Here is a 23459-nt window from a genome sequence, read left to right as displayed (position 1 = left end):
TTCTACTTGTCACATCGAAACAATATTTATGAACAAAAAATCAATAACGAAACCTCCAATATATATGTGGGCAAACGGTTTTATTATACGAAAAGTGTAGGTAACAAAGAATCGGTATATATATATATACTCAAAGGCAAAAGTTATTGTGACACACAAAAGAAAGATAATTGATGATAAGTTTTTACTGCCGTGTACGAAACGTTATAACATGGAAAGAAAAATGTCTGAAGGTATGAAAACGACCTATAGTCCATGAAAAGGGCGCACCTGCCATATGCAAAGGGATGAGCCACATCACTAGAGGAGGTCCAGAGCGAAGTTCACACAATCCGTAGCAAGTGTGTCCACCTTGAGCATTGATACAGGCCTGACACCGTCGTCTCATTGAGGCCACTGAACACTGGAGAAAGTTCCTGGGAATGCCATTCCTGATCTGAGGTTGCTGGCTGGAACCTGTTTCGCAGATGCGTGGTTTGGATCCATGTGTCTTGGCGAGGGGTTGTCATGGGTGGACGGTCCCTGACCTGGTTGTGTTGTTGATATCGTTGCCATAAGTGCCATATGGTGTTTTTGTGGAAGTTGAATTGACGTGCAACGTCACGCTGCGAGGTCCCGGATTCAAGCATCCATACGACTCGCCACCTGTCATTTTTACTGAGGCGTGACATGACGAAATTGCATCAAACAGCACTAATGGTGTTTTTCTGACTTCTGGATTTCTGAAGGCTGCACAGAGTGGCAATGATTTGCGACTGAATGTCTGGCCTTTTATGGTGAACATTGGACAGGATTTCTTCCGAATATTCCATGTTTCTTGCACAAAGCATGCAATCGCTGCAACAATTGCTTGGTTGCATTTCTTTGAGCTGTTTCATGCACATTTTCTCTGGTTGACATCCATAAATCCATTCACAAATGTATTACTCCAAACAATCCATGTCACAATAACTTTTGCCTTTGAGTATATATACTCCATTCCAGTCCTCAAACACTGAATTGCCATTCAATCAGCAGTTTGTAGAAAAAATGCCAGGGTTAGTTGTAACTTTAAGTTAACAAACAGATCTAGGGAAATTAAATTAAAATCTAAGTAAGATTAAAACAGATCTATTAGACTAAATCAAAATACATACTTTAAAATTAAATACTTTTATACAGATATTCATATTAGCATTACTACCACTTAATTCAGCTATAGTATATAGGGTTGCAAACGAACCACCACGTATTTTTATATGAATTACAACTAATTTTGAGGATATAATGATGAAAATACACGGTAACAAGGTTATTAACACATTGTATCCCTATATCTATAATTTTTGCACGAATTTGAGGTTCTGCTCCAGCACTAGGAGGACAGTTGTTCCAAACCCACGCCCGCACCTTGTCTCATACGCTTATGAAGCGACCTAATTACACTTTACTAGGAAAAGACGTTTGAATTCAATGTGTTTTAAAGCTGGTTTTAAGGTAAATATATAGTACGCCTATCTAACGGTGAATGTTGAAATGGTCTAAGCCTAGATATGCTATATGGGTGATTTTTAAAGAGCTTTTCCAGGCTTGATCAAAAGTTTGTTTTGTTTAACGACACCACAAGAGCACATTATTAATCATCGGCTATTGGATGTCAAACATTTGATAATTTTTACATAATAGTCTTAGAGAGGAAACCCGCTACATTTATTCATTAGTAGCAAGGGATCTTTTATATGCACCATCCCATAGACAAGATAGCACATACAAAGAAACCCCCAACCTCAAAACAAACCCCACACTACCCCCCAAAAAAACAACAACACAACAACAACACCCCCCCCCCCCCCCCCAAACAAAACAAAAACAAAACCCCGACAACATACAGACAAACAACAGCAACAAAAACAATTAAAACAAACATTCACCGGGGTGGTGGTGGTTTCCTACTCAATCCCGTTCACTTAGCCGGCCATGTATATGCTGACTCATCTAACTACAATAAACACATTACCGTAACTGAAAAGTTTCGATTTTCTTTTTTGTGTTCGCAGTTCATTCTGGCATGGTGTACGCCATTTGTTGAATGTGTTTTTGATCATCGTTTATGGCTTACGTGTGGAACACACAATTTTTTATGTTATTTTTTTTCTTGCCTTTTTCACTTTTTTCTAGATACTTATGTTAAGATCTCATTGATGTTAAATGGCAAACGCATCAAGAAGAAAACTACCATAAAGAAATGCACACTCAACCCTTACTATAATGAATCATTTATGTTTGAGGTTCCTTTTTTTTTGGTTGCTTTATTTGTCAAAACAAAATGGGATTGGTCGACATGCTTAGCCTATATTAAAACATCTCCTTACATTTTTGAAGGGGATACATATTAACATACAACATACACACACAGACTTGAATAAAGAGGAAGAAAAAGAGAAGGGGTTGGAAAAAAGGATGGGGGTGAGGGTTGGTATAGCGAGTAGAAAACTGCAGAACTTTTAGATTGCATTGTGTAATGTCTAGCATAAAATTTATGTGTTAACTTTACCAACAACGTATAGTAGCAGTAATGAATTTCAAAGTAGTTTTAAGAATTTCTTCATTTTCTTGTTCATTAGTCTGAATTCTCAATAAAATCAAAGTTTGTTTTGTTTAACGAGACCACTATAGCTATTTAGCAATCAGCTATTGGATTTCAAACATGTAGTAATTTTAATATATACAATGTAGTTTTAAAGATGAAACCCGCTACATTTTTCTATTAGTAGCATAGCATTTATTTATTTATACTTATTTTCGTATTTTCCCATTAAGGTTCAAGCACTCTGTCCTGGGCACACACCTCAGTTATCTGGGCTCTGTCCAGGACAGTGGGTTAATTGGTAGTTTTTAGTGAGAGAGAAGAGGGTGTAGTGGTCTTACACCTACCCATTGAGTCGTTAAAACCCGCTCTGGGTGGGAGGCGGTACCTGGCTGCAAACCCTGTACCTATCAGCATTATGTGGAATAAAACCAGTTTCGTCATACAATTTTTGATAACAGGTAGGCCTACATTTTAACTGCATCACATAGTATGTTAAAGTGATTGGTAAAGTAATAAAACCAGCAGTTAGCATCAAATACTAGAGATTCTGTTTAAAATATTAAAAACCAACAAAAACAATGCATAAATTTTATTAGTTAATATAAAATTAGAAGCATTATTAAATAAAGTTTTGATTGTGCAAATAAAAATTATTAACAAAATAAAATGAAATCGCATTCTCCATTCGTTCAATAATGCTGATATACATTTCTATCAACCGTTGTTTCTAACCGCTTACATCATTAAAATACCTATTTTTTCCAATCCAATAAAATAGGACAACAAATTAAACTAATATTTATAATAACATATATTATATGTATCGGCATTAGCAATAAAATCAGTGCCACATTAATTTTTAATACAAGTTATAGCAAACCGGATATGCTTTTTGCAGGTCGCGTGCCTTGTCCTACAACTACCTTCCAACAGATTTTGGGAATGTTCAAGTTTTTTATAGCCTTGATAAGTTAATTACAAGGAATTTCGTATAGCAATGGCTTCTAAGTTTGGAAGCAGACCAGTAGGATCAGACGGCAGTGACCACTGGCACAGAGAAAGCATTGCGTGGCAATATAAAGTCAGGTAAATCGGCGCCTGTCTCGCCATCATCGCCATGGCATTCGCCACATTGCCGCGTTCGCCATACCACCGGGGGCACCAGCCTGTTCGGAATTCAATCAAAGCATCATACTTCATTAACTATTAAATGTAGTACATGTAATAAATTAGTCCCAGTAGATTCCTAACTAGACTTCTACTGGATGACTCCCAGTTTGAGGATTTTCACAAATTTGCAGTCCTCTGTCCTGGGCCCCGCTTCCCAAACCAATCTTAGCCCAAAGATCACCTTAAGGCTTTAAGTTACGGTAGCAATGCACTCAAGGCGATTTTAGCGCTAAGATAGCTTAGTGGCGCCCTGAATATCAAAGGTTCACGATCGTGCTTGTGTGCCGTCGCATCTTGATTTTATTTTAGTAGCATTTTATAACCTCCACCAAAAATATGGTAACAGTGCTCATTACGGAGTATGGCGATCTCGCCCTGGTGAAGTCGCCCCGGGCGAGTTCGCCAGGACTTATTTTCATCGTTAGGCGAAGTTATCATACATATTAGACTTGCTAGAAGACATATATTACAACATATATTATAGTATATATCTACTGTCATTATCAGCATGTTTTTGTGCCAAAACTACAGGGTTATACCACTTATACTACTAGTTTTGTGTTGGGACACGCTGTGGCGAGATCGCCATATTTACTTCCGTGTTGCATGTCTCTTTAGCGAAGTCGCCAGTACATTATAACTCAACAATATTCAAGTTACAAGCTGTTTTATGTTTACTTCATTAAGTAAATACATGTGCAGTAGTCATGTTTTGATTTTCTTGTTGTAAAATGTAATACATTGGTAGTTTACATTTCTGACGATTTCACTTGCAAGCCGGGGCGAGATCGCCAGGATTTTCCAACGGAGCCTGGCGATCTCGCCCCGTGTCGATTTTGTTTTTTCTTGTTTAAGTTTACAGTTTACAGTTTATTATAATAAATACACGTAAAGTACACATTTATGGTTTGTTTCATCATGTAATGTAACATTTCTTATTATTTCACTTTTTCAGGCTGTGGCGAGATCGCCAGGATTTTCTCAGTGTAGCATTTTTATGTTGGTGAAGTTGTCACACGTTACTACGCAACTATTTGTCATAAGTGCACACTTTGATGTTCAATTTGGTATAATTCGCCACAGCCTGAAAAAGTGAAATAATAAGAAATGTTACATTACATGATGAAACAAACCATAAATGTGTACTTTACGTGTATTTATTATAATAAACTGTAAACTGTAAACTTAAACAAGAAAAAACAAAATCGACACGGGGCGAGATCGCCAGGCTCCGTTGGAAAATCCTGGCGATCTCGCCCCGGCTTGCAAGTGAAATCGTCAGAAATGTAAACTACCAATGTATTACATTTTACAACAAGAAAATCAAAACATGACTACTGCACATGTATTTACTTAATGAAGTAAACATAAAACATTTATGTTGGTGAAGTTGTCACACGTTACTACGCAACTATTTGTCATAAGTGCACACTTTGATGTTCAATTTGGTATAATTCGCCACAGCCTGAAAAAGTGAAATAATAAGAAATGTTACATTACATGATGAAACAAACCATAAATGTGTACTTTACGTGTATTTATTATAATAAACTGTAAACTGTAAACTTAAACAAGAAAAAACAAAATCGACACGGGGCGAGATCGCCAGGCTCCGTTGGAAAATCCTGGCGATCTCGCCCCGGCTTGCAAGTGAAATCGTCAGAAATGTAAACTACCAATGTATTACATTTTACAACAAGAAAATCAAAACATGACTACTGCACATGTATTTACTTAATGAAGTAAACATAAAACATTTATGTTGGTGAAGTTGTCACACGTTACTACGCAACTATTTGTCATAAGTGCACACTTTGATGTTCAATTTGGTATAATTCGCCACAGCCTGAAAAAGTGAAATAATAAGAAATGTTACATTACATGATGAAACAAACCATAAATGTGTACTTTACGTGTATTTATTATAATAAACTGTAAACTGTAAACTTAAACAAAAAAAACAAAATCGCCAGGCTCGACACGGGGCGAGATCGCCAGGCTCTGCACATGTTGGAAAATCCTGGCGATCTCGCCCCGGCTTGCAAGTGAAATCGTCAGAAATGTAAACTACCAATGTATTACATTTTACAACAAGAAAATCAAAACATGACTACTGCACATGTATTTACTTAATGAAGTAAACATAAAACAGCTTGTAACTTGAATATTGTTGAGTTATAATGTACTGGCGACTTCGCTAAACAGACATGCAACACGGAAGTAAATATGGCGATCTCGCCACAGCGTGTCCCAACACAAAACTAGTAGTATAAGTGGTATAACCCTGTAGTTTTGGCACAAAAACATGCTGATAATGACAGTAGATATATACTATAATATATGTTGTAATATATGTCTTCTAGCAAGTCTAATATGTATGATAACTTCGCCTAACGATGAAAATAAGTCTGGCGAAGTCGCCCCGGGCGAGTTCACCAGGGCGAGATCGACACGGGGCGAGATCGCCAGGCTCCCTCATTACGCTGGTTTAACCCCAGCCAGTGCCAGTAGTTGATACTTCTTAAATTATTATTATATTACAATATACGTTGGAACTATTTACATTTATGTTCCACAAGTATCGTTAAACCCCCAAATCAGTTGCCTGCATCCTATTTTTAAACTTAAAGGAATGGGAGTGTATGTCCAATGTTTCATTATTCAATATGATAATTTTCTTATCATTATGGTTTTAATTTCAGTTCAGAGAACAAGTACAGACTAAGATGGGACATTTTTCTTCATTTTTTGATGATCTTCATGATGTTTATTCGTCTGCTGCCTGGCTTAACTGCACTCTTAGGGTTTTCCATTCAGAGTCTGAGACGCTGGGATCTGCCTGCTCCGCGTCCATGGGAATATGCCTGGTTCGTCACCTTGGTAGTGGCTTTGATGGGCTGGAAATCAACACCTCAGAATAACTCATTCTTGCTGAAACAATTCATGCTCGGAACAGTTGTATTTGGAATTCTTCCTGTTCTGTATGGATTCTATGACTTAAGTGACCATTTAAAGGCTTACGTTTATGAAAAGAAATTCACTTATGTTTTGTTTGGTTATCCTGCAGTTGTTGTATGGTCACTTTTTCTTGCAGCTGCAGTTCAGCTTCATGTTTTTGCATTATATTTTGCAATTGTTTTGCTCAGAGCTTGGAAGCCCCGTGGTGTGAAGAAAATGAATTAACCTTAATATTTAAATGAATCCTTTTTTTTTATATAAGGCATTTGTTTGTTATTAATGCACAAAACAAAATTGCATGGATTTGTTGCTCTTGACTACATGTATATTTAAATAATTTTCATTACACTTGGATATTGTGTACTGGATAGTTAATTAATTTAATGCTGCTGTGCGTAGTTAAGCAAACTAAACATGTTTGTTTGAGATATGTCAAGAGGGATTTGACCAGAATGTTAACATAATCGCACATTTCATTTTGAAAAACTGGACTCTGTTTTAGAGCTTTTATAATTCACTATCTTTCTAAGAGCCAGTTTTCCAAAAAATAAATAATAAAACCAAATGTTTGAAGTCCATTATAATAGCTACTGGGCATGGAAAATATGTCAATTTTATATAGGATGTCTTATACATAATGTACTTTGTTTTAAAATGATACATTAATAACATTTCTTCTTTAATCTGTTATGTTAAATTGCTTAACACTGCCAATTTCCAACACAGATGACTGAAATGATGTTCAGAAATAACCACAACTGTGGCTTTATTTCACTGACATATTTCCAGCAGTTTTAACCACTCCCTGTAAACATTTTAAACTAAGGTGGTTAGTTTGCTAAACTATGGTTGTGTGTATGTTTTTAAGAGTTCAGTCTCCCATTGCCTTAACTTGCGGCTTAAGTATAAGTGATCCATGGTCACATTGTTATACTGTCTTCACATTTAATCATGAAGTGAAACATTAATTTTATAACCTACATGTATTTGAAAGGTTATTTCTGTTATAGGCAGTCGACATTCCAAAGATTCCTAACATTTACTAATAATATCTAATTTGTTATCATGGATCAAACATGGTATGGAATATTTTGATACAAGGGGAAACAACTCAATTTTTTAGAATGTAATTTGTGTCTTGTCGTGAAGTATGGCATCCAAGTATAACATTAAAATTTGGCAATACTATGTATGGCAATGTATTTTGACATACATGAAACTAAAGTTCAAACCAGGTAGTTAAATAATTTTAATGAGCTTAATTAATACTGTAAGACTAGGTTTTCACACAATTCTACAATCTACAACAGATCACTTTTACATTTGTCAGCTAGTCATATGCTTTCAGCTACTTTTATCCAGTTATATGTGTGTGCCTATACAATTTCCTGTAGTCTTGGTCATTTGTGATATACCTATAGCAGATGTGTTGTCCCTGCTGGAATATTGTTAAATATCCATACATTCATTATGTGATGTAGTTTTTATTTAGCATAAGGTTACTAGAGTGAATTATTATTTATCCCTATAGAAATAGATGGCACTGTAATTGTATGCATTGAACATATAATAAATATTTTACATCCAACATGGTTATTACAACTTGAAAAGACTGATCTTTGTATTAGATATGTTTGAAGGATAATATGTTCAGTTAAAAACAGTATTTTATTTCTACTTTATGCACATTCAGATTATCGGTAATAATAAATCTGTATGCAAGCAGTGGTGCTCTGTGAAATGTAATTTGAAAAGTATACTCAATTCATGTTGTATCTAGAGTGGGAGGTGGGAGGAAGAATTCCATTTCTTTGATAATGATATCACATAGATAAATATATCTATAAGGAACAGTGTCCTAGGCTAGACTACTCTAGAAACTAATTAACTAAAATTTATATCATACACACTCTTCACCAAAAACGAACACTTGTAATATGTTCATTTGACATGGTTGTCTGCATTTAATATTTATATTTTGTTATTGTTTTTAGTAAATATTATACATATTTACATTACTTGTGCAATATGCTTGAAGTCATTATTTTATAGTACAAACATGAGAAATTATCCAAACCATGTAGCAAGTTGCATGCTGGAAGATGGCAATTAAAAATCAGTGGGGTTGTTTAAATATGGTGCTTCTATGATCTGTGTATGTTCATCAAATTGATTTTAAAAACTATGTTTGCTGTTTAAAAAAATCAATAGTTTGATATATTAATCACCCACAATAAGAATTGAACTATTTCACTATGTACATCTTAACCTATTTTATCAGTTATGTCCCATTAATTTTTATTTTATAATTATATTTGTGTTCTAAAAATTTGATTAGGACTTTTTGAATTACATGTACCAGTAATAAAATACAAAAAACCTATAGCATGTGAATGATGGAATTATGAGGGTGCCAAATTGTAATTTCAATGAAAAATTATCAGGGCTTTAAATCTCACTAATTTGGGAACGACTGTTAAGTGTTTTTTTTCTTCTGTTCTGAGCACGGCTACCTTAGGTCATTTGTAGCACAATAATGTTATTAACAGCTGTCGAAGGATTGTAGAAATTAGGAAACACATAGCAAGTTATTTAAATCTAATGAAAGCTCAACATTTCAGTGGTTTTAAGATCAGAATTTTTGTACTTAATTTGGGCAGAGTTTTATCACTTTGACTTTGGTACAGTCTTAAAAAAATATGTTTCAAATATGGAATGGCTATTTGATTTTGAATCTGATAATGGTATGTTGTGGTTTTGTAAATTGCCTCCTTCCTAATAAAATACTTTGAATAGCATTAACCAAATATGTTTTTGGTGTATACATGTTTCAAAATATTTAAAATTTATTGCAAGTTTATCTATAGCTCTTCCAGTATATGATTGAGTTCGGTGTTTTAGCAGTTTTCTAACAAAATATCCTTCCTGGTTATTGTGAGTAAAATTGCAGGATGTAACTTGGTGTGAGTTCCTTTTTCCTAGAGTGAAACAGTTTGTTGAGAACAATTTGATGGAAAGTAGAGTTTTGAATTTGTCATGCATGAAAATAAACTTTCCTTGCTGCATTTTTGAAAAGTTTTTATTTATAAAAAAAACAAAAAAATTAAATTTTTCATTACAAAGATCTAGTCCTTATTTTTTATTCCTCGGACTCGTTTATTACTATTAATTTATACTTACCATGATTCCCAGTCAAATTTGTTTTTGTTTATTATGAACATACATGTTTCCCACTCCTAAAAGAAGTGTTCATGGTTACAGGTGACAATTACAATATCTGTTATATAATATGCAAGGCCTTTTTATACACTAGTCTTTTACGGGTGTAATATATTGTAGTGTTATCCATCCGTAAACGTTTTATTTCCGGATTATATCTTTCTTATTAATTCATATAGGATAATCAATTAACAAACCTTGCATGAAAGTACAACTTGACATGGTGGTATCACGTATCTTAACTAGTTTACAGCAATCTACTTTTGACAGGCATATCATAAGAACACTGGTACTCTGTTTACATTTCTATTCATTCCGATTGCTTCTGTCGACCACCTTCTTTGTACTTAGCCGATGCTGCATTTGGCAAGAATCTTTTAGCACTCAAGCTCAATCAACTACTGTGCACACATTGAGTTAAATATTTTGCTTACACACATGAATTCCATAAATACAACAGTAATATATGTTGTCATCTTTGTTACTAAATACAGAATTGGCTTATACATGGTGGCCGTATATATAGCTGTAGCTATTGAAGGGTAATATTTTTCGTGGCAAGCACAGTGTAAGGCCACCACACATCATTTAATCCCGTGCCTAGAACAGGTTACAGCTAGTATAATTTTATTTTTTTACACACGCACTGGTGAGAACACCATGGTAACACAGTTAACAATTTCAAGACATGACTGGCTGCTCCTAGGTGATGACCAGGTCACCAATGCCATACCTCTAATAAAAAAAACAGCACAGTGGAAATTGATTACTGTGATGTATAGTTAACCTGGCAATCATTTATCTGTGACATGTAAGTCAGCTACAAGTGCAAAGGGTTGTAAATATCTTTTAGTTGATAAAGATGTTAAAATTTGCTGCAAACCTGGTTTTTGAGGATATGTAAGAAATAGAATAATACATTTGTGTCCGTTAAGATACCATTTATCTCACAACTCGTTTAAAAATGTATCAAACTTGCGTTTGCTCATTAAGATACATTTTAAAATGACTCATTGTGAGATAAATAGTATCTAACGGCCACTCGTGTATTATTCTCTATGTATACTGAGCATGAAAACATATTTTCTCAGTTCTAGTTTAATTATATGTTAAAAAATTCCTCTTGGACAAGGTTTCAAATTAAATGATGTTTGGCATGTACGATTTGAAATGGCAACGGTCATCATTTGCATGGTCAGTATGCTGTAGGACCCCGGTAGTGGTGATGGTAGCCTATTGTCTGAACCAAATTGTTAACAACTACGAAAAATTACTCTCCTACCTTTAATTGCCGTTAGGTTTCCTCCAAAGTCTGTCCAGACAGAAATCTTGAAAAAACCATTACAATGACACAGATTCCACATACCAGATGATAACTAGGTCACCTATATCGACTTCGCTGAGAGCGCATAGGGAAAAAAGCATGTAATTTTGTATCAGCTGCCATTTTGACTTTTTATGGAATATTCTTCAAGAGGGGTGAAAGGATAGGATTTAATCTAAAAACGTCATAACATGTTGTGATATAAAAGCAAACGCGATGACGTCATATTATTATTATTATTTTTTATGATACCACTAGAGATCATTGATTTCATATTAATTGTGTCACATACTTTGGAGGCTTTCACCCCTCTTTAAAAGCATTCCATAAAAAACAAACATGGCAGACGGCAGAAAACTGCATGTATTTTTCCCTATGCAATCTCGGCAAAGACGATATCGGCGACATCATTGCAGTCTCGTGTGGGGAATCTGTATATTTGTAGTGTTTTTTTGTGTGATTTCTGTCTGGACAAACTTTGAAGGAAATCTAACGGCAATTAAAGGTAGGAGAGTAATTTTTCGTAGTTGTTAACAATTTGGTTTGGACAATAGCTGGTCAACTGCTGCCAGAGGTATGATGCCCCAAGACTGGGGAATAGTCTGCTGCAGTGGAGCATCTGTTGTTGGCCTAGGAGGAATTTGGTTCCGCCCTCTTTATACATGCTACTAAACATCACATTGCCCAGAAGACTGGGCTTGGTGTGGCAAATGGTACCAATTGAACAGAACGTGACAAAACACACACAGTTTGTGCTGGCACAAACTTCAGATCTGGCAGCAGATGACCTAGAACATGTGCTATACTTTGACAATGCTAGACTCGCCAAACCCAGCTTCTGTCTTTTATGGTCTTAAGATGTTTAAATGAAGTTGCAGTGTGCAACAAGCTCCCACTCACAAAGTGGCTGTCGTAATTTATATATCAAAATTAAAAAGACATGAGCATTTTAGTTGTTGTTTAGTATATACAGTGAAACCTGAACAAACTGAAGTGCTGTCAAAACTGATGAAGTTTCATGGTTCCGAATTTTCTAAATTCTAAAATGTGACCTTAAAACTTCATCCTGTCTAAATCGGATAAATGTTAGTTCCCTGACGTAACCTGATTTAAACAGGTTTCACTGTATCAAGCTATATCAATGTTCAATTATAACAAAGTGATTTCGATGTGAATACTTTTAATGATTTCAATTTATACACTCAAAAAAACCCTTTGAATGACAGTTTACAGAAATCGCAGTCCAGTCATTTGGTTATAGCAGAATGATAGATGACAAAGTCCATATGAAAACCTACAATTGTGAGGTAAAACAAAGGACAAAATCCTTGCGGTCAATAGGTACACCAGAATGATTGTCACTGGACAATTTAGCTATTTAACTCATGTACACCTTTAAACAACATACATGCCAAACATGTTATGCCCATTCCAGACAGTTTGTTCAATATCGCATTGCAATTCGATACACAAGTTTCAGAGATGGCGCATAATTTTAAAACAATCTGTACTTGCTGATCAATTTTCAGTCAACTAGCAATGTCACTAATCAAAATGTTTAAAAGAATATGTTCCCTGCACTCCTTTTTTTTCCAAAGATATTAATTACTTGATGTGTAAAAAAAGGCAAAATCAAGCTTGTTCTTTTAACCAACACATCTACCTTCTTGAAATTTCTATACTTTTTTTTTTAATCTAGATTGAAGAAATTTAGTCATCTAGATCATCTTTGACATTACTACAAGGTGGTTTCAAAACCCTTGTGACACAACGCTAGGTAAAACTTGCTACGTGTTTGACTTTCTAGCTAATATGTCCATCACATAGGGGTTGTTTTTGACTTCAACTTCAGACTTCAGCATTTCAACTTCAGCCAGAATCTCTGCTTCGGTCATTGTTGATATGGGAATGGCCTTCACCTTGTTTAGAAAATCTTGAATAATCTCTTCACCTTCCTGAAAATTATTATTCCCCTCATGAGATACATCTTTGTGTAATAATAACAATAAAAATTAAACACTTTTACAATTTACGAAATGGTTACATTCCCTTTTAAATTAGCAAACTATTGTCCAAAAATAATTATGTATTTCAATGTCTAATGTGGGATTTTCAGGGTGGGGGTATTTTTCGTAGGAAATATACCCCTGGGGGTAGGGGGAGAGGAAATAGATTTCCAGAGGGGTAACTTTCCTGTCACACCAGTTATGCACGGTACACACCTAATGGACAAAACTGTTGTATTAGCAATAATTAGTATGTATGTGCTAAGCAAAAACAAAGGTCACTTCTAATCTGCAGTTCTGCCCTGATTAGAACCGTCATAACCCCAACAGGATGTCTTATTGGCTGATGTGTGCTGGCACATATTTTTTGGACTGCTATAATTAGTAAATGTGTGCCTACTACATCTAAAATTGTGTGCAAAATTAATTTTAAATTCTCCACTTTTAATGTTGCTAATTTACCAGACTTATTTGAATTGTTTGTATGAAACATTGAGAGACTGTTTATCAATACCTGTTTGGCAAGCTTGCGTTTTTTAACTGCCGGTTCCCCTTCACCCTCCAGATCAGTTCCTGCCAAGCTGAGGCTCTGATAGTCCTCAAGCTCACTGGCTTTCTGTTTGGCAAACTGAAAATTATAAAACACAAAACTTGGAACAATTCATACATAACCCCGTCTGTGGACCCATTGAGCTATTTCTCGTTCCAGCCAGTGCTCCACAACTGGTGTAACAAAGGCCGTGGTATGTACTACCCTGTCTGTGGGATGGTGCATATAAAAGATCCCTTGCTGCTAATCCAAGAGAGTAGCCCATGAAGTGGCGACAGTGTGTTTCCTCTCAGTATCTGTGTGGTCCTTAACGATATGTCTGACGCCATATAACTGTCAATAAAATGTGTTGATTGCGTCATTAAACAAAACATTTTCTTCCTTTAATTCATACATAAAACAAAATTACCAGGTTAGTTTTAAAATCTTATTTCCAAAAGTACCAGATAATAAGAATCCGAAATATCAAATATTAGTTCTAGATACTCATTCTAGAATATGAAAGGTTACTGTGCAGAAATCTTAGATAGCTCCAAATAATTACTCCCAAATTTCCACAAGGTATGTCTGTTTGGAGTGCAATTTTAAATACAACACCAAAAAGATACCAATAGTATTTATTCAAAACCTCCCACTACCACTAACAACAAATTACCTCGATAACATGTTTTGGAAAATGAGCCAATTCTGCCACATGAATACCAAAACTCTGATCACAAACTCCTGTAAAGAAAAACAATATAAGAGTATATTTTGTAGGCTTGTCACAGAGGTATAGGTCCATGTAAATGAAATGACAGTCTTACTTTGAATGGGATAGAACACTATTTCACTGTGCAACATAATAAACATAATACTTAAACATATTATTGAACAAAATCTTCAGATTGCTGAGAAATATAGCTGGATAAACTTTTTTTTTTACCCTTCCATATTTTTAATTATCCATCCTCATAGATGTGTATTAAAAAAATAAACCCTCTTGTTTTTTTCCAGTTTTTTTTATTGACCCCAACCTGTACTGTGCTGTAAGGGTGCTTTATCAACTCACCTGGTTTTACTCTGTACAGAAGAGTGAGTGTGTTGTTAGTTGTTAATGCCGTCACGTGTAGATTATTTACAGATGGAACCACATCAGCCAGTGATGTCAGCTCATGAAAATGGGTTGCAAACAGGCAGAAAGATTGTATTTTTGTAGCAATATACCTAAAAAAAAGGGACATTAAGTCAAACAATAATTTGACTATATAAAATAATTTTCATCAAAGGACATAATAGTGCTGATATTTCCCTAATTTTCATGGTTCCTATACCAAATAGAAAGCTTCCCACACAAGTGCAGTTATTCTACCTACAGTGTTTTCTTCCAAATATCTAAAAATCTATTTTATTTTACATTTCCATGTATTCTCTATTAATCTTCCAGAGTAGAAACATTCCTCGATAAACACCAAAAGTTCAGTTTAAAAAAAACAAATTCCTATTACCTTCAGGGCAAACCATTTAAGTTTCCATTTTCGCAGTTTACTAAAATTATCTGATTTTTCAAAACCATGCAATTGATTTAAGTTGGGGGTTTTTAAATCTAAAAAGTCAAACATCTCCAGACCATGAACTCAATGTTTTAGAGCAGAAGATGACAGCAAAAACAATAACTTACTCGGATATTGCCCAAGCCAGACCAAAACCATCGTAGGTTGAAGTTCCTCTGCCAAGCTCATCAATAATTATCAGAGAATTTCTTGTTGCTGTCTGCATTAATGAAATAGACATATAATTCCTTCTGAAAATACTTATTTAACAAGCAATAGCTAATGTGTATTTTTCTGCTGGGGTGTCAATAAACATTCATTCATTCATTCTAAAACTACTAACAACTGAAAGGACATGAAAAAACTCTAAAAGTACAGTGACATATTGTTGTAAACAATAGAAATCTCTTAGACCTGTGGCTTTAAACTGACTTTTTAAAGTCACAGACTGGATTAAACATCCTAAGGGTCTGTACAAATGCAGGATAAAATATGACCTAGTTTAATGCAAAATCATTTAATGTTTCAGACATTAACTTAATTATTTTTAATTTTAAGACATACATGGACAAAGCAGAAATTACATATAATAAATTGCATTTTACTTGGTTTTTATAAGATTGGTTGGAATTTAATGACAACTATTCTTAAAATTTTATCTATCGATCAAAATTGGAACAGAAGCCTTATGATGGTTGGTGATAATATTTCCAGCATTGTTTTTAGTGCACTGCATAAATTGCGTACCAATGCAGTGGCGTCGGAACTGGGGTGGCAGGGGTGGTGGCCGCCGCCCCATAATTTGGAGGAAAAAAAAGGTTGTGTAGTTGACTTCTACAAAGATGACATTGACAAGACAACTCTTCTCACTCAACTGGACTCTTTTAAGGTCCTCATAAAGCAATCGGTAGACAATGTTAACACTGACAATATCGCAGATTGTGGACGTCATCCGTGAGATGAAGCCAGCATCCCGTACCATGTTCTGTGATATTGTGACTGTGCTGAAGTTACTTTTAGTAATGCCAGCAACAAACGCCACAAGCGAAAGATCATTTTCTGCTTTGCGCAGGGTCAAAACCTACCTCCGTTCCAGCATGACGCAAGAACGATTAAACCATGTGATGTTGCTTCATGTACACAGAGACGCCACTGACAATATGGATTTATGTCAGGTTGCAAACACGTCTACAAGTTGTAAAGTATCTCGACTGGCAAATTTCGGCAAATTCTAGGTGTACATGTAATAGGCAGGAGGCGATACAGTGGCTATCTGTGTACGTAAAATTTCAATGTCAGACTCACTGATATTTATTACTTAATGGGTTGATAAGTATATCAGCCAATTGATATCAATGATTCTGAGATTAGGATGTTTTATAACCTTGGATACAAGTCTTATTTGTTTCCCTGTCAATTGTAGTGTGAAGAATGTAGATCCTAACCAAATGACATAGTGTGGATCAAAATCCAGGCTGAAAATACAAAGGGATAGATTCCAGGTTCTGCAATCAATCACATGGATCAAGGGTCATAACTCTATCTTTTTACGAGTCAAAGCCCAGGCCAAGCTACTAAATGATATAGGCTATCATTTAGTAATGTGTATTGATGTGTAGGAGGACAGTTATAATTTAAAAGCTAAATTGAGTTATGTCACTTGGCCCATGTTTTCATCACTTTATAAGGTGATTCAATACCCTGGCTTCATATAATAGCAACAACTGACTGTACTGTGTTGTTTGTTTATTATTTTGTAATACATTCTAAAACAGTTTACACACATGTAAAATGGTATTTGCATTTTGCACACTTCCAAATATGTCAAAGAAAAGGGTACAGATGGTGAGACCTCATACAAATCAGACAAACTTTTTCATTGTCATAAAATTATCGGTGAAATATGCTTTTTTACCAGTACTTTTGCTACAAAAATATGTATGAGATACCTACTAAAGTTGTATCTTAAATGCAGTAGAATGCAGGAAATGGCATCTAGAATTCAAATTTGTTTCGGGGGAGCATGCCCGCAGACCCCCCCCCCCCCCCCAGCAATCCCTTGCTTCACTTGGTCAACATCCGCCTCCCCAATATTAATTTGCTTCCAACGCCCCTGCAATGGCAATGATTACATGTGCTTATACACATGTCTGCCATCGTTGATTTTTCTCACACCGCCTCCAGGCTGAGAAATGTCAAAATCTAGTTGGAACTGAATTCCAATTTTTCTCACACCGCCTCAAGGCTGAGAAATGTTAAAATCTAGTTGGAACTGAATTCTACATTGGAACTATCTAATTGGAACTGAATTTAGGATTCTGATTATTCCAATTTTTAGAATGGCCAAATGAGTGTGCCCTATATGTTTATAAGTGTTTATTTAACTCCTACCCTCAAAATGGATGCGGTTTCCAACATTTCCGCCATAAAGGTAGACACCCCCTTGAGTTGGCTGTCCCCAGCTCCAACCCTAGCCAGGATACAGTCGACAATGGTTACTTCTGCTTCCGAGCAGGGAACAAAACACCCAAGCTGGGTCATCAAGACAACCACCCCAATCTGAAATACATAGGACATAATTATTAAAAGTATAGGGCTAAAGTCTGTTTTTCTTAAACACAGATGTAAATGTATGTAGCTAAACACTGTAGGACATAAACAAACTGTATCAATTTGACCCACATTGTCCACTAAAAATATGCCAGATTCGGCCTTAAAAACGTATTTAATGACATCACATGCAAGTACTTGTTGGTGTAAAAATTGCTCAGATGACTTGAATTCTGTGTTGATTGGATGTTTATTTTTTATTAACTAATGGCTTTTAAAAAAAAAAAAAAGCAGAAATTTAGGATCAGTGAAAACTAGTAAATATTTAATTGTATACTCATTTAAATCACAACTTACCTTTTGAAAATGCAATTTTAATAATTTTTGTTTCAATAAGAAGGAAATGCCTTTCAGCTTTTTGTTGTCAATTGGGAATCTTGCAACATGCGTTATTTCATTAACACCCCAAAAAATAAAACTGCCATTCTCTAATATTTTTATTATATGAAAATGATTTTCAATAGCGTTACAATTTTTAAAAACAAATAGATCAGAAAAATGCAAAAGCAAAATACTCACCGAACGAATGAATGTTGACTTGCCTCCCATATTTGGTCCTGTTATAATGTGAAAGAGTTTACCATTCTTGTCGAAAGAAACCGAATTTGGAATGAACGAAACATCATCTTGCATCTCCAAGCACGGATGCCGTGCCTCCTTTAACATCAAACTCCCACTACCTACATCAAACAAATGCTGGCTTTAATACAGAAACTAAACAATATTACATTCCAATTACTTTTCATGCCAACAAATTTTGGCATTCTAACAATCAGGCCCATATTTATGAAGCCCTCTCAGTGCTACAATATTGTAAAACCATCATAGGCTATGGTTTATGTTGTAGTGACGTCACAGCCTAAGATGGTTTTACGATATTGTAGTGCAAAGATTGCTTTGAAACTCTATTGCCTGTGTTTGATCAAACTGATAACATCACCACACAATGTAACTAGTAAGGGGTTGATGCTATTTGTTCTTATACTACAGAAACACTGGGTATGTGTGTGTGTGTGTGTGTGTGTGGGGGGGGAAGAGTTCTTAGCCTGAGTAAACCTGACAGCAGGTCTACAGTATCTGCAATATAAAATGAATGTGAAATGTAGACAAACCCATTTCCAGGAGTTTTGGTCGGACATATGGCTCCGGTGCACTTGATGACACGTGGGCGAAGCTGACGAGCACATCGAGCTGGGCGATTATATCATTGATGAGAAGCATGGGCTCCACATAGCCAGCTGCAAATAAAACAAATTCATAAGAATGTTTTATGCTCCTATCTCGTTTTTCTTCTATTTTCTCTCAGACACATATATACTTTGTTTTATGTGCTCGTTATCATCATATATTATACACAACATTATACCGTATTAATGTCATTATTTAACTGTATACATTATAGGTTTCTTTGCTGGGAGGTGTATATGTTGTAGGGCAGTGAATATGGCTCCCCAACCTATTCACTGCCTATGGACTGGGGACAATAAATCTTTATTTGACCACCCCCCCCAACCCAAACATTTTAAGCACATTTCTGATGTATTCAAGGACATTTTTAAACTATTACATTATGTGCCATGGGCTATAAAGGCCCCAAGATTATATTTTTTATGGGAAATACATTTTGGATAATCATGGTAATGGCAGATTATGTTACATATTAATGAGTAGCAAACCTTGAGTTCTGCGATTTTTTTAAACACGTTATTAAAAATGATAAAAAAGGGAATTTTCTTTTGAAGTTTTTAAAAAAATATAGAAATATGCCAAATGTAATAAACTTTTATATTCTTTTCTCAAAGTTTCCAGAAAATTCTAGCACATTTAAAGCATCCACATTTACAAAATGCAAACACGTTTCGAGCATCATCTAAAATTAATTCAAAGACATGTCAAGGTCTGAATGAACCGTTTCCAATGTTTAAACAAAACAACTGAACATCAGAGTAAATAACTGGAATGAACACTCTATCTGGAACAACAATAAGCTCTGTTGAACATTTTGAAGCTGGAAACATAATTCATAACTTCATACTCTCAAACACTAACTATATAAACAAATTAAGTTATTTGTATTATGTTTACTAGGTATCCGATAATAACCTGCAATAGAGATGATCTCTGCTACAACACTTTTCTGCTGTTCATTGTAATCCTCCTTGGCTTGCATGTATTCCTCATTCATCTTTCTCAGAGCATTGTTGTGGAACCGAACGCCATTGTTCTTCGTGTCTATTGTTATGTAGTTCTTGTTGTTCCTCAAACACTTCTCATCCTGTAAGAAATTCAAACTTCACAATAATTTTTTATCAAAAACCCACAATGCATTTGACTGAAGTCAGTGACAGTTTTACCAGGATGTAGAACTTTTACATCTAACCACACTGACAAAGTATAGCTGAACACGTTCTACTGTCATATCTTAACATGTACTTTTAATGACTTTTTTCCACACAAATAATATTTCTGCTATTCAAAGCCTCCCTGCACAAAAAGATCACATAAGATTACAAGACAAGTACAGCCATATAAGAATTATTGTTTTGGATTTATTGTGGATGAAAGTTATGCAAGAAGAAATATTCAGAATATCTTTGTACTGAATTAGAACAAACCATTTTACCCCAGACAGCATCTAAATGTAATGAATCAACATACCTTTCTCGTTACCCGAAAGAAATAGCCTAGCTGGTTATTGTTTTCTAGTTTGAGTGTCTTGTTGGCTTCCAGACCAAGGTCTCTAGCAACCTATAACAAAATAAGTAAACATATCAAGAACAAATAATGACAATAACCCACCAAGCTTTAATGGTAGATACAGAAAGACCTCTCTACATGGAACAACTGACGAATTATGAACAGTAAACTTTAATAATTTAATATACAGTCTGTTAACCATGTTGGAATTTCTTTATTGTAAATTTAAAAGAAAAGAAAAGAACTCTCCAAAATTCATTATTTTTTTCTATCCATATGAATACTTGCATACCCTGTTTAATTGGCCTTTGATTCCAGCTTCAACATCATCCATCTTTTCCCTCAATGCTATAATCAAAATATAATGAAATTGATAAAATGCAAAAAGATTACATAGCTGATTTTTATATGTACGTAATCAAATTAGAATTAAATATCATCCTGGATGACCATCAATCAACCTGCAAGATTTACAGGGAGTATATATGTAGATATGTTTAGGCACTTTGTTACTTTGTTTAATACTCTTTAACACCTATGAGAACTGAGTTGACAAAGTCAAAATAATGAGTCCACAATAATAATTGTAACATAATTATAAAATTAGGTATGATATCATGGATGCATGATTTATTAATTAGAGATTTAAAGAAATTATTCCAAAATGATAACCAACTTGCTCTAATTTTACTCAATTACCAAATTATAGACATTTTGAGGTAGTTGATGCTGATGAAATCATCTCCGTAGTAAGTCTGTTCTCACCTGCCAGAGCCTCATCAGTCAGGTTTTATGACAAATTCGTGGTTCAGTTCTCACCTGCAAGAGCCTCATCAAAGTCCGGTTTTATGACAAACTCGTGGTTCAGTTCTCACCTGCCAGAGCCTCATCAAAGTCCGGTTTTATGACAAACTCGTGATTCAGTTCTCACCTGCAAGAGCCTCATCAAAGTCCGGTTTTATGACAAACTCGTGATTCAGTTCTCACCTGCAAGAGCCTCATCAAAGTCCAGTTTTATGACAAACTCGTGGTTCAGTTCTCACCTGCAAGAGCCTCATCAAAGTCCGGTTTTATGACAAACTCGTGATTCAGTTCTCACCTGCAAGAGCCTCATCAAAGTCCGGTTTTATGACAAACTCGTGGTTCAGTTCTCACCTGCCAGAGCCTCATCAAAGTCCGGTTTTATGACAAACTCGTGATTCAGTTCTCACCTGCAAGAGCCTCATCAAAGTCCGGTTTTATGACAAACTCGTGGTTCAGTTCTCACCTGCCAGAGCCTCATCAAAGTCCGGTTTTATGACAAATTCGTGGTTCAGTTCTCACCTGCAAGAGCCTCATCAAAGTCTGATTTTATGACAAACTCCTGGTTCAGTTCTCACCTGCCAGAGCCTCATCAAAGTCCGGTTTTATGACAAACTCGTGATTCAGTTCTCACCTGCAAGAGCCTCATCAAAGTCCGGTTTTATGACAAACTCGTGGTTCAGTTCTCACCTGCCAGAGCCTCATCAAAGTCCGGTTTTATGACAAATTCATGGTTCAGTTCTCACCTGCAAGAGCCTCATCAAAGTCCGGTTTTATGACAAACTCGTGGTTCAGTTCTCACCTGCCAGAGCCTCATCAAAGTCCGGTTTTATGACAAACTCGTGATTCAGTTCTCACCTGCCAGAGCCTCATCAAAGTCCGGTTTTATGACAAACTCGTGGTTCAGTTCTCACCTGCCAGAGCCTCATCAAAGTCCGGTTTTATGACAAACTCGTGATTCAGTTCTCACCTGCCAGCGCCTCATCAAAGTCTGGTTTGATGACAAACTCGTGATTCAGTTCTCACCTGCCAGAGCCTCATCAAAGTCCGGTTTTATGACAAATTCGTGGTTCAGTTCTCACCTGCAAGAGCCTCATCAAAGTCTGATTTTATGACAAACTCCTGGTTCAGTTCTCACCTGCCAGAGCCTCATCAAAGTCTGGTTTGATGACAAACTCGTGATTCAGTTCTCACCTGCCAGAGCCTCATCAAAGTCCGGTTTTATGACAAACTCGTGGTTCAGTTCTCACCTGCCAGAGCCTCATCAAAGTCTGGTTTGATGACAAACTCGTGGTTCAGTTCTCACCTGCCAGAGCCTCATCAAAGTCCGGTTTTATGACAAACTCGTGGTTCTCCACTTGATTCAAGTCCATTGTGGATTCCACCATTTCTTGAAACTTTGCAAAATCCATCAGCAACTCCTAATGTGTTTAAAAAAAAAAATATTTTATCAAAATACATTTAAATAATTAAACAGCTAAAGCAAGCCGGCTAAACATACAGAGCTTAAGCAAATAAGGCTTACTTCAGGTCTCACTCCAGTGGGCAAAAGTGAGCCATAATTTCGCCTTGATCGACTTCACCCTGACATTACCTTTAAAGCGACATCAGTGTCACTGTGTAAAAACAGTTACCATTGACGTTGTACACAGTTGCGTATGAATGGTGAAGGACTTGAGGAATATATATTATAGATACTGTTTAAGTGTTATGTATCTAACGGTAAAATGCGCTACTGACTTGAAGCGTATATAACGTCTAGTAACTATTGTTTAATTTTGTATAATGGTTTATCCATCTTTTTTTAATTAAAATTTAATTTGCTCAGTGAAAACTTAATCATAAACCGCCTATTTCGCACTAATAATTTTAATACTGTACTTTGATCATGAGTACAGTCTTCGTGACCAATAGCTACATTATAAATAACTGGTTACAAGCTTTGATTTTTTTGTTTCAGTTAAAGTTTTATTTATTAGTGTTATTTTATTAATGCTAGTTTTTTGTTTTGTTATTAATAAGT

At 35.5% G+C, this 23459-nt stretch overlaps 2 protein-coding genes across 2 annotated transcripts in view; one reads left to right on the top strand and one right to left on the bottom strand.

The window, feature by feature from the left end:
- The first annotated feature begins 3473 nt into the window (after positions 1-3473).
- On the top strand, positions 3474-9762 carry LOC121371046 (protein jagunal-like). Its single transcript, XM_041496666.1, has 2 exons — positions 3474-3655; positions 6442-9762. Exons 1-2 carry the CDS (start codon positions 3567-3569, stop codon positions 6920-6922), a joined length of 570 nt encoding a protein of 189 aa, XP_041352600.1. The 5' UTR covers positions 3474-3566; the 3' UTR covers positions 6923-9762.
- Positions 9763-12403: 2641 nt separating this feature from the next.
- Positions 12404-23459, bottom strand: part of LOC121371045 (DNA mismatch repair protein Msh2-like) — a 33829-nt gene continuing 22773 nt past the window's right edge. The window contains exons 15-26 of the mRNA XM_041496665.1: positions 22743-22857; positions 20928-20983; positions 20597-20686; positions 20042-20213; positions 19051-19176; positions 18458-18618; positions 17720-17887; positions 15457-15548; positions 14848-15002; positions 14452-14519; positions 13761-13874; positions 12404-13195 (exon numbers count right to left, since the gene is read on the bottom strand). Of these exons, the coding sequence (XP_041352599.1) occupies positions 13028-13195; positions 13761-13874; positions 14452-14519; positions 14848-15002; positions 15457-15548; positions 17720-17887; positions 18458-18618; positions 19051-19176; positions 20042-20213; positions 20597-20686; positions 20928-20983; positions 22743-22857 (1485 nt within the window). The 3' untranslated portion in view covers positions 12404-13027. The remainder of the gene's footprint in view (positions 13196-13760; positions 13875-14451; positions 14520-14847; positions 15003-15456; positions 15549-17719; positions 17888-18457; positions 18619-19050; positions 19177-20041; positions 20214-20596; positions 20687-20927; positions 20984-22742; positions 22858-23459) is intronic.

This window comes from Gigantopelta aegis, chromosome 4 (assembly GCF_016097555.1).
Source record: "Gigantopelta aegis isolate Gae_Host chromosome 4, Gae_host_genome, whole genome shotgun sequence".
Taxonomy (NCBI): domain Eukaryota; kingdom Metazoa; phylum Mollusca; class Gastropoda; order Neomphalida; family Peltospiridae; genus Gigantopelta; species Gigantopelta aegis.
This window is presented reverse-complemented; position numbering and strand designations above follow the sequence as displayed.